The sequence below is a fragment of the Agelaius phoeniceus genome, chromosome 12 (assembly GCF_051311805.1).
Source record: "Agelaius phoeniceus isolate bAgePho1 chromosome 12, bAgePho1.hap1, whole genome shotgun sequence".
In the NCBI taxonomy this organism is placed as follows: domain Eukaryota; kingdom Metazoa; phylum Chordata; class Aves; order Passeriformes; family Icteridae; genus Agelaius; species Agelaius phoeniceus.
Window position 1 is genome coordinate 13,962,924 of NC_135276.1, and position 12,563 is coordinate 13,975,486.

The window sequence follows — 12,563 nt, forward strand, 5'->3', positions numbered from 1 at the left end:
AAAAACAAGAATTTAGGAAAAGCAGTAAAGCGGCATCTGGAAAAAATTGTTTCTGGAGTCTTTTTGCAGTTCTTTCTGATACAAAGCCCCCACTTCAGCAAGTTTCCACTTCCAGTTAAAGCAAGGCGTTGTTGCTAACAATTTTAAATACCCTTGTACGTGTATGAATTCCTATCTGTTCCCATGAAATTCCACACGTGCAGTGCAGACTGCTTTGTCTGTTGAATAGAAATATTTGTTGATATGAGGCAGATTGCACAAGCAATCTTTTTCCTTGTGATTTCTTCCTCCATCCTCCTCTTGCCCTTTCAGCTGGATCACACAGTGTGGATGTTAAAGCCCCATCTTGAGAAACACGGCCTCTTTACTCCTGATGGTTTGGTGAACTGTTTGTGAAATCTCTGGCTCCAAATTCTGCCTGAAGCATCTATGTGAGCTCTTGTTGCTTTCCTCTGCAGGCTGATGCCAAGATGGTCTGCGATGTCGTAAGTCGGATGGAGGACACAGAGCCCTTCTCTCCAGAGCTGCTGTCAGCTATGATGAGGCTCTGGGCAGACTCTGGGATCCAGGAATGCTTCAACCGGTCCCGGGAATATCAGCTTAACGACTCAGCCCAATAGTGAGTATCCCTTCCATGGCCTCGCACATTAAAAAGCTGCATTTGGATTTGGTAAAGTTTTAACTGAAGTGAATGATCTCATAGCAGTGGAGCTAAACGTGTCTCTGCTTACAGTGTGGATGTGTGTTGTGTCACAGGCCACTGCAAAGCACAAAGGATCAGGCAGGACATTCATGTCCCCTCTTGGCCAGGCTGGGGTCAGGTCTGTGACTCCAAGCCAGGTTCCCAAACAGCTCCCACATGTCTCAAGGTAGGTTCTTGCAAACATGGATCTAGTGAATTTAGGCAGATCAACCTGCAGGCACAGCAGATGGCTTCTTTGTCTGACTGAGAACAGAAGGGTGTGATCACCTGCTTTGTACAGCAGTACATCTCTTGGGTTTGCTTTTCTGTCCTCTGTTTGCTTTTCTTTCCCACTGTACTTTCTGTAGTTGTACAGTGTACTGAAAGGTCAACTGGATTACAACCAAGCCTAAGGGACACCTTTACTTTTCCAGGGGTATTGAGTTACTCTTGTGATACAGTCAGTGGCTTCTCAACCATTAGGGACCACATCCAGATGTCATTTAGTGGGAATTGTCTGAATCCATGGCTTTGGCTCATACTGTCATGAGGACAGGACATCCACCCATATATGGGGCTCTGAAGAGATGTTCAGTGTCTCCCCAGTTTCAGTTCAGACCTACTTGTAATGATAATTGATCCAATACATTTGCTTCCACCTAGGCCAAGAGACCAAAGGCTTTCATCCCATAATTTCAACCATAGGATCTGTTGCAGTCAGGCAAAATGCCCCTGGCCCTGGACTGTGTCTTGGGCAAGAGTCAGCCAAAAGTGGTAAAGTATAAACATAAGGACCAGGCAGGCAGAGAGAATTCATTTCTCCAGCTGTACCCTTGGACCTTTTGGTAATCAGGGAAACAGAAACTTCCCAATGGTGTCAGGCAATGCTATGTCCATGCTTTTGGCTGTCACAATATCCCACATCAACAAGTTCAGCAGCTGTTTCCTACACTTCTGGAGTTGTTATTGTGTTTGGATTGTGTTTGGATTGTTTGGCATCTCAGCTTGGGGTGTTCCTGGATATCAAACACACAGCCCAGGCACTGCTGTGGCTGCTGGTTTTGTTCTGTGTGGTGGGGCTGGTGCTCCCAGCTGCACCAGCTGCTGCCACCCAAGCTGGCAGGGCAGCTGGGGAGAGCAGCTCTTGAGGTGCTGCAGCAGAAGGCAAGTGATGAAACATCATTTGGCATTGATGGAAAACTGGATGGGAAGCCTGCAGATGTGTGGTGGTGACACAGCATCCCACCCAACCATGATCACACCTCAGGGATGATCCTGGCATTCTGCTGCCTTTTAATCAGTACTAGGTGGATGATGGTTTTAATCTGTATTTCATTGCCTCTAGTAGAAAAATAAGCTTCGTCTTGCCAGCAGCTTTTTCCTTTTTTTCTTCTTTTTTTCACAAAATAAGGGTATGATGGCATAAACATACCTTTAGAGATATAAATTATCTAAAATGCCAGTCCTAATTGCATTACACCTTTGTGAAAAAACCTTCAATTGTTTTAGAGCCAATTACCTTGAGGAAAGTATTTTGATTTTCCTTCCATGCAAGATAGCAGTTGAAAATAATAAGCAGAGCCCTCCCAATATGACCAGCTGCTGTGCAATTCATCAGCAAGAGCTCTGAAACCACAATCAGTTTCTAGACATCAACTGAAGAGCCTCTGTGCTGTAGCATTCACAGCAATTGCAATCTAGGGGTTGCAGCCCAGCCAAATGAATTCTGGTGTCTCTGACAAGATCTCCTGCATCCAGATGAGGATGAGTGGCCCTCTGTGCCAGGGCAGTGCTGTGATGCCTCTCTCTTAGCTGCACTGTGAGCTGTGCTGTGGCTGGACACCTTTTCTCTCTGGGCCAGGTTGGATGGGGAAGCTGGAGATAACCAAGTCCTTCTCATTTACAGCCCTGCTGGTGCTCAGGAGCCTCTGGTGGTTCCACCACTGGGAACAAAGATGTTGTCACATGGCAGGGCACAAAAACACATCCTTCTGCACCTCTAGGCCTTGGTGCCATCACAGGACATGGTGGTGCAAGTGAGAGCTCAGATGGCACTTATTCACGCCCAGTGGACTCCCAGTGAAAAAAAGCAAATATTTTATTTAATTCTTCAATGCTTTGGGGTTGTTTACTTCTGCATGAGTGGAAGATTTGAGATAGTTTTATATTTTTTTCCCACCCTGGGAAAAGGCTTGTCTTTATTGACAGTGATAATTTAAATCACTAACAACTACAAAATGTCTTTTCATTAGGTGTGAGAAAAATAAATTCCAGACAAGAACTGAATTCTAAGTTCCCCCAAGTCTGAAAAACAGTGACAGGCAGTGAGCTGCACTAGCATTTCATTTCAGGCTTCTCTTGGTGTTAAGCCTTAGGGACTGGCATTTTCCTGGCAGGAGGGAAGTTTCCTGCAGGAGTTGGAGATTGTGCTCCATAGCTGCTCAGCACGTGCCACAAGGCCTGAAGGCACCAGTGGCCTGAAGGTACCAAGTGGCCAGGTCGTGTTGTGGCCAGCACAGGTGAGACCTTCAGGAGTGCTCTGGGCACTTCCCTTCACTCCACAACCACCCACCAAATGCCCTGAATGCTCTCAGAGCCTCCCCCTGCTGCTTGGCTATTTCTAAGGAGCCACCACCTGGGCCTCTCTGAGTCAGTGCTGCTGTTTTCTTTAATTGTTCTTCCAGTGCTTTACCTTGAGTTTTTTTTAAATGGCTGGGACAACAGGCCTTCTGTTGCAGCCCCTGGGAGACCAAGTCACAGGCTAATCAACAGCCTGCAAGGGTCAGCAGCATGGCTCTTACCAGTCTGTCATCAATTTCACTGAAAATAAGTTTAATCTTTTGTGTTAGACTAAACAAGAAGTGAGTGTTAGCTCCCTCCTGGAGCCAGATGGGCCAGAGCCCGTTGCTTTCTAGCCTCTGATACATGCAGACAAATATGGATTTCCTGCAAAGCTTTGTTTCTTTTGGGACCTAAAGTCAGCCAGTCCTTAGCAAGGATTTCATAGTTGCTGCAAAGGAGCAGTAGAAAACAGCACTTTTACAAAGGAGGAAGAGGGAAGGTTCTGTAATGGACCCCCTGTGTCTTGGACTGCAAAAAGCAAAACCATAAGGAAGGCAAGACAAGGGAAGAGAGTAACATGTAGCAATTGGTTTCATCTTTTTTTGTTACTGCATTTTTTTGTAGTTCCCTAAGGCAAATTTACGGGTGGGTTGCGTTCCACATTCCTAATATCTTGATTATGTTTTTATTCCTACTTAGGCTCCTCTTCCTTTCTTGTCTCTATGCCTAGGAGCTAAATCTACCTCTGATCATCAAAGAGTCTGGGCAATGCTGATGTCTTTTTCTTCTCCAGCCAGTTTCTGTCTGTGGAAGCACATCTGTGACCCACATTTTGCTTTCAAAATCAGCAAAACAGAGGTTTCCAGCTGGTTTCCTTAATCTCCTACTTTTGTTCAGATTTTAAAATTGTCTTGTGTTTCCTAGCCTCGAGTTCCTAACTAGGCTGGTCAGTGGAGTGCAGCACATAGGGCAAGTCTGATCTTAAGCAGCCAGGGATGGGGACTGGCTTTGAGCAGCCTCCAACTTCAGGAGGGAAATGGAGCAGACAGAGCATCCACACGAGCACTAATTTTCCCTGTGCATCTCCAAACAGGAACAGGCCCTGCAAGATGTGTAGGCAGAGACAGTTTGCAAGTACACAGACACAAAAAAGCCAGAACCTATCTCAAGTTCTTCTCCTCCTGCTTCCAAGTACTTTGAAAGATCATTTGATAATGCCAGGGCTGTGAAACTACCGAGAAAATGTAAAATATTTTAGGCCTGCATTCAACCCATCCATCTTCACACATATCAGAGGTGTCAGGGCTAGGAAGTTTGTTGCCTTTGGCTCCCTCCATCAGGAGCCAAGGAAGAGAGAGATGCCTCTGAAGAGGGGTACAGGCCTCAGTGCTCAGTGGAGAAAGAGAAATGCAATTGTGTTTGTTGCTCTAGCACAGCTAACCACAGCACTGACATCTCAAGTCTGTGCCAAATACCGGACAACTCTTTGGTTATTTCAACTTCAAGAATTGGTCTGGCAGTGCCTTACAGAAAAACGGCACCAGACTCAGAATAAAATACTGCAGTGCCTTCCTTCTCACCCCATCTTGTGTGGGACTGTTCTCTGATCTATTTTCTTGCAAAAGAATTGTCTTTTCACAACGCTATCACCTTCCCTACTGATTCTTACTGCATCCCACGTGCCAACACACACTTTGCATCAAAAAAGCAGTTAAGAAAGTAGAGCCAGATGTTGTTGTGATGTGGTGAATGGCTTCCAGATTGAGCCCTGACAAGGCGGCATTGGAACAGACTGCCCAGAGAGGCTGTAAAATTTCCATCCTTGGAAGTGCTCAACACTGAGCCACCTGAGCTAATTTTTAAACTGAATTTAACTTTGAAGTTGGTCCTGCTTTGAAAAGGGGGATGGGCCAGATGAACTCCAGAGCCCCAACCCACACTGGCACTCTTGGGTTTGTTCTTTTTCCCTTCACTCTTTCTCTGATAACACTGAGTTTAAAAGAGAGAAAGGGTCTTGGAGGTTTGCTGCAGTTTCCTGTGTCTAGTCAAGCAGGACCATGCAGCTCTATGATAATGTCCACATCCCACAAGTCCCATGGTCTAAACATTTACCTTGCTGGCTTCACCAGCAAGGCAAACATTTAAACCATGGGACTTGTGGGACTTGGTCATTATGCAGGACTGTCAGGACATGATCCATTTTAATGAGCTGCAATTGTTTCTGGCACGCCCAGACTGAAGAAAGAAAAATTATAGGTCATGGTTTTTCATTAATATTCCCATCAGGTGTGTAGATTCCATTTTCCCATCACAGCTTTTGCATTAGAATATGGTTTTCTGCACACCCATCTTACTCGTGCCTGTCACTTGCGCTCCCTTGCATTTAATTGGAGGCAGTAGCAGCATAAATGGAACAATCCAATTAATTGGGATGACTTGCATTGCACTGTTTATTGAACAATGCACCTTTGTGTCTTGGAGCCCAATAAAGCAGAAAGGAGAAATACATCACAAGTGTAGAGGTAGGTACATTTGTCTGAATTTATGGTTTAATTTACCCCAGTAAGTAAATATGCCCACTGGCGCTGAATAATCAAGTTCCCCTACAACAAGAAAAACAAAACAGTCCATAAAGGCCAGAGCTGGTTTACTGGAATCACCAACCTTGCTCCATTCCCACAAATGAGATGCAAATCTATTTCCAGGGAGGGGCAGCTCTGCAATGTCTGCAGGTGCTGGTGCTGGCTCTAGAGTGGGGCTCTTTCTTGGCAGTGCAGGGTGAGGGAGACATGAGCAATCTGAGCTTCAGCCTGTTATAGTCTTGCAGGGCTTGGGCTTGGGAGAGGTCTTAGGTTTCCTTATTATCCTCATAAATTAAGGAATTGCTGTTATTATATGGCTTCACCTAGGGCTGACTGTGAGGTGGGAGAAGAGCACAATAGGAAAGACATTGTTTCATTGTTTTTTAAATCAGCTGGATGTTTTCCAGCATCTCCCCCTAAGTCTCCATCCATCTGGAACACCCAATTTCGCTAAAATTGGATACAAACTCTCCAGGGGCTGCCTCTGTTGGCCCAAAGCAGAGTGGAGACCACATCAGATTATCTTGACAGTATGTGTTAAGTCACCTTTCTATCCCCCCAAACACTGACAGGAAAGCTGGAGGATTGAGCTTCTTTGGCAGAAAACTCCCAGGCAGAGAGGTCTGCAGGACTCTGCATAACACAGCCCCATCCTAAGATACTGGATCTCTTAATAGTGCCCATCCCACTTGGCCCCTCTCAGACCCCAGGGCAGAGGCAGAGCTCCCCAGACCCTCCCTCTCCAAAAGGGGAACAGCTCTGAAGAGACACAGGAGGTACAGAGTGCCCTGCAAGGAAGAGCAGAGAAGCTCCATAGCTGATTCATTCCTTGAGCACAAAGGCATAGCAGTACCTGCCACCTCCCTGCCATTTTTCATTCTGTGTTCCATGTGTTGTCTTTGGCCTCGGATTAGTAAAATCTTGACACCCTGAGTAAGTAAATTGGTATTTAATGAGACACAATTAAATGGGCTCATCAGATCAGGGCTGTCCCCATTTTGGCAAAGCTCACACCAAAAGGGTAGGAGCTGAGGTAGTTCACACTGCCTGGAGGAGGAGACACTGCAAGAGCTTGGAAATCATCTCTTCTCTTTTCACATTTTGCTTAGTGGTGAGGAGCAGCCAGCACCATCTATAAACACAGCACAGGGCATCCCCCCAAGGAAACCTGCTGAACCACAGTCCTGAACCCCAGATAATCTGTTCTCATCTCCAACTGACAGACCCAACAGGAATTTCTTCCTGCCTTGTGAAGGGCTGTGGGTGACAGATTTGGCGCAGAAAGATTTGACTTTTTTTGGCTGAGTATTTGTGTATTTTTAGGCTGAAATGTCCTTATGAAACCAGCTGGAGCTGGCAGGCTGCCACCAAGGGTTGAGGTTGGGTTTTTTTTGTTCCGTTCAGTTTGTTTTTTCACTGCTGCCCCTATTGCTGGCTGCATCCTCCCTCTCCCACCCTTCCTCAGGCAGCACTCACAGTGAGCCCCTCACTGTGTCTCCCACCTTTCACCCCAAGCTCCTCATCACACCAGGGCGTGGCAGTGCTGGGATGCAGCTTCACAGCCAGGCAGTCCAGACTCTCCTGGGAGCTCACAGCTCCTGCTCCTCCTCCCCTGCAAAGCCAAGGAATCCAAGCTTCCCTCTCCCTTTCTGCACCCTCAGGTTTGATGTACAGTGCACCTCCAGCTCCACCATCACACCCTGCCCTGCAAGACAAACAGCATCACTCACACAGGCTGAGGGCAGGAGATGGTGAGGGGTGCCCCAGAGAGGCTCTCAGGGTAACCATTGCTCCTAGAAGCTCCTTAGGGAATTGGATATCTCTAGTGAGGCATTTATCCCCCCTCGTGTGTGATTCCTGCTTTCTGCCAGCCAGTCAGCACCCAGCTCTGTGCACCAGGGCTCTGAGCCCTGTCCCCCAGCATCGTCTGTGACCACGTGGGGACATGGGCTGCTCTCAGCCTCCTGACTCTGCAGTGTGTCTGCAGGACAATCTGTCAGGAGCCCACCACGGCTCCTCACACGGCTGGCATCAGGGCTGGCACCATCTGTGAGGCTGGGAGGTGAGCCTGGCCCTGGCGTGTGCTTTCCCCATGTATTTGCTACCCATTTGAAATCCTTAAACGGCAAAGAATGGCAGGAATGCAGGGGTTTCTTTGGAGGCAGGCTCCAGGATGGAGCAAGCTGTCTTCCACACAGGTCTGCAGGCACCATGGTGAGATGCTGCACAGCTGCCTGTGCCCCCCCTCCCCGAGTCCTATCCCAGAAATCATCCCAGTTTGTAAGGAAAAGTTGAAAAAGGACTTTGCTGCAGTCCAGGGTAGCAGCACATTGGGAACTCTGGGGCAGAACTGCCTGCACCAGCCATGGGGTGAACAGCCCAGGAGGAGCCACTCCAGCCTAAGATAGGCCCTGCTAAGCAGGACAGATCAGCTCTGTGTGCTCAGGATCCAGTTATCTTCCTTTCCTCGCCTTCACAGTTTTTGATTCCTCCATGGATCATCCCATTCTCCATCCTGTGCCCTGCTCAGGGCTCTGACACCACTGTGCCAGAGCGGTGCCATTCATCAGCCCCAGGGTGCAGGAGAGCTCCAAAGGCTTTTGAGTGACTGCCAGGGGTGTGCAGCTGCTGCCACTCATCCCCCCAGCCCCTCCTGGGGACCAGACAGTGCACATACACACTCACCCTTCCCACTAGAAGAATGCAGCATCCCCATCCTCAGGTTAGGAGTTTTATCCAAAATCCAACTTTAAGGTTAGGAGTTAAATCCAAAACCAATCACAAGCCTAGCTAAAACTCCCTGTTTTTCAGAATATATTAAGAGAACCATTGGAAAATTGCTTTTATCTGTTGCTTCCTAAACCCTCTGGCTTGTACTTTAAAGCCTTTTGTCTGTGAACAGGAGAGCTGGAAAACCCTTTTTTATTTCCTTAAGCAAATAGCCCATCTAATATCCAGCCTTGAGGGGCTTGAGAGAACAAAAATGAAGGGAAAAAACCCAAGGATGTAGCAAACATTGTGACAAGCTGTAAAATCAGCAGATCACAGGACTCAGCAATGATGGGTTTGAAACAGCAGATCTGTGCCCATGACGGGAGGGTGGCACAGCCTCTGTTGGGAAGGCAGAGCTCCCCAGCCCCCGTGGTGCTGTCGGCCAGCAGGCTGCAGCTCCTTGTCAGGCTTCCGTGGGGACAATGACACGGGGCTGTTGATGGGGACAGTGACACAGGGCTGTTGATGGGGACAGTGACACAGGGCTGTTGATGAGCTGCTGGCCGAGAGCGGCGCAGCGAGGCAAGAGCTGCTGGGGCTGGGCAGGCAGAGCGGGGCTGGGGAGCCCAGGGACAGCAGAGTCCCAGCACCTGGACACCACGGTCCTGTGCGCTGGGATTCGCTCCGTGGAGCTGAGGGCACCGATGCTTTCACAGAATAATTGATACAATAGCTCTAATTAGCCCTGGAGCAAACAGCACTTTGTGTCTTGCTTATCCAGGCTGTGTGCATGGCTGGGATGCTGAGTGAGCCCCAGCCATGGAGCTGCAGCTTGGATGGGAAGAGGGGAAATGTGGGGTCCTTTCTCCAGGGCTCAGCAGCATGGCCACATGCTTGGCCATGGCCAGTGCCCTGTGTGTGGTGGGTAAAGGGAGTGTCCTGGGAGAAGCCTGGCACCAGGGGATTTGGGTGCAGGCTGTGCAGGCAGCAGGGGCTGTGCTTTTCTTTGGCATTTCAGTACAGCCCAGAGGACACCGGCTCTCCAGGGCTGGGTCAGTGCCAGGCGTGCCCTTCCTGCCTCCTCCCTCCCTTGGAAACCTGACAAGGGGTGTGTTGGTACCTGCTTTTCCCCAGAGCACTCACAGATGAGACTCTTGTTGATTTGGGCAGCAGAACTGGAGGCAGACAAATGTGATGCTGCCACAGCACTGCTCACGTGCCATTCCACCATACAAGCTGGGCATGAGCCCCATCAGCATAGGGGGCCTCATACACTGCAGACAGATTTTTGACCTTTTCCTATATTTTTTTTCTTTTTGACTGTGCCACACACTAGTTGGGACTAGCTAGTGCTAGGTTCATATCAGTCCATTCATCCACACCTTTTACACTAAAAATAATAGAGACTGTCTATGAACTATTGTTTCATCTTCCCCATGTATGTTCCTTGCCTTCAGACCTACAGACATATGACACAGATCCAAACCCAAAACTTCTGTATTCTCAGTCCACCCAGAAAACCCTGTTACCCCCCAGCCTGCCTCCCCCCCTGCCCAGCTCAGGCTCTCAGGGTGCTCCTGCAGGCACACACTCACTCTGCTTGGTGGGCACAGGCTCTGGGCAGGGTTTCTCAGCTTGTTCATGACAGCAGAAGGAGGCTGGAGAACAGCAGAGTGAACACCCATCCTTGTGCCAAAATCCTCATGCTTACAACCTTCCCCACCTCCAATACATTTACTGCATTTGAATGCTTGAGTGCCTGGAGAAGGAACCTCCTCAAAGGTCCCTGGGCACCCTGAGACTCTCCAGAGACTGAATTTATTGGGGAAAAAAGAGGAGAAATTATTCTGAGCCTAGATTTTAGGCAGCACCTACTCCATGCTGCTGGGAGGGGAAGGAGGAGAACAGGGGAGAGGGAAGCCAGGCACAAACTGCACCATGCAGCTGCACTGAGGAAGTGTCAGCTCTGGTTTTGGTGGTTAGTCCAAGACATTTGCTGGAGATTTCCAATGCATTTTGTGTCCTGGTAACCCCCTCCTTGCTGGGCTACACTGTGACCCCAGTGCTGAGCAGCAGGTTTGCTGGGAAGCCAGGACTGAAAAGAAATTTAGTGCTCTAAAACTGCAAGCCTTGCCTATGAAACATCATGTGAGCAGTCTGTGTAGCTCTGAGGCTTTTACACCACTTTTAGTGATATAGATCAGCATTTCCCAGTCCCTCAGTATTGCTGTTGGTATGTGAGGTTTGGCAGTAGCATAAGAACCATTTCCAAATCCTCCTTCAGGAAAACACCAGCCAGTACATCCTACTGAGCATCATTAATGTCACTTTAAACATTTGCAGTTGAACAGATCCATGCTCTTGCAGTGCCCAACATGAGAAATACTGCACCAGTGTGCTGTGCAGTGATGCCAAATATGCTAAGGGCAGGAACAGGAGAAAGAAAGAGACAGAGGTGGCTGATGCTAGTTAGCAGATGCTGAGAGCTGGGAATTGATAATGGAGTCCAGGCAAAAACCTTTGCTCAAATTAAACTAATGTTAAAGCAGCAACTTCACATGAAGAAATCCCCAGAGGACCTTCTTGTTGAACAAAAATGCATAAACAAAGAAGTGACACAAATGCAGAAGTTACAAACAAATTCAGGAAAAAAGGCTGCACATTTCTGCCCAAGAGCCCAACTACCCATACCCTGCCCAAGAGCTCAACTACCCATACCCTGCCCAGGGACCACAGCTGGGGATGGAGGATCTTTTCCCCCACACATGGCAAAGAGCTGAATCTCCTGATCCACGGTCTCAATCCAGTCCCACCTGCACTCAGGGCTGGCAGTGCAAGGTGTAGATTAGCACCCTCTCTGAAGCCCCAGTCCCCAGCTGGGACTCCCTGGTGTGTCAGGGCCTCCCGTGGTGACAGCGGGGAGCAAACAGCTTTGCTGCACGGAAGGCGAGACCTCCTATAGGAATGGATAACTCACATCCACAGGGAAAGCCTGAAGAAAAATGGGACAGAATCCAGTTTCTTGCTTTACACACGCTCCTCCCCTGTGTTCTCAAAACTGCAGTGCCACATTACGCTCCTCTGTGGCTTTGGCTGCAGTCCCCCAGGTGCTCCCTTTGTTCCACAGTGTGACACATCACACTGGCTCCCTGCCTGTGCACACCAGGCCTGGGCACAGGGGCATGCCTGCTCCATGGTCCTCTGCAATGCTGCTGCTTCTTTTTCCTTACTTATGCCTAAAATCCCATCAGTCCAGTCCTCAGCCCTAGGGACAAGTGGGTCATGCAGTGAGCATGTGAAGAAGACCCCACAAGGAAAATATTTATGGGGAGGCAAGGGACAAGCAGCAGTGCAGATATGACCCAGATCCATCCTGCAGCCTTACCTTGTATGGAACCTAAGGAGGCATTCCTGGGATTCAGGAGGTTATTTCTATTTTCACTTTGCAGTGGGAGCCAGAAAACCTCTGTATTTTGAGAAGCTTCAAACATTGATTGGATACGGCTGATCCTTCCATCAGCTGGTGCAGTGCCACCAGATGAATAAATCTTGCATGCATCTGTAATTACTGCTTAGCTTGTGTTTAAGTGCTGTGTCATTGATCTGCAGAACTCTTCAAAATCCATAAGGGAATGCATGAAATTATATTGGATGGAGCAGAAAGGTACATGACAACATCCATTTTCAGCCTTGTTTGTTCACCAAAGAAAAAAAAAAGAAGAAAGCATTTATTTATCTCCATTCAAATTCTTGGGTTAACTTGTGATTTAATCATCAATTGTAACACTGTTTTATCAGCTGCTCTTTATGTAGGGAATATATTTCTTTCTTGTAGTGGGCCTTAATAAAATACATTCAGTTTCTACCAGCCTTGCAGTACCTGCCCCTAAGTGAGCAAAATCTCTATTAAAAGCATGGAAGAGTATTGCTTGAGGTTTATAACCCTCAATATGGAAAGTTCTGGTGGTCAAAGCTTCTGACTGCATATTAGGGAACCCAAAGGGATTTCCAAGTGCCACCACAGA

General features: G+C 48.1%; 1 protein-coding gene across 2 annotated transcripts in view; it reads left to right on the top strand.

The window, feature by feature from the left end:
* GNAO1 (G protein subunit alpha o1) overlaps positions 1–12,563 on the top strand; it is a 141,078-nt gene that overhangs the window by 93,218 nt on the left and 35,297 nt on the right. For both annotated transcript variants that reach the window (XM_054640749.2, XM_054640748.2), the window contains exon 4: positions 459–619. In XM_054640749.2, the coding sequence (XP_054496724.1) occupies positions 459–619 (161 nt within the window). The remainder of the gene's footprint in view (positions 1–458; positions 620–12,563) is intronic.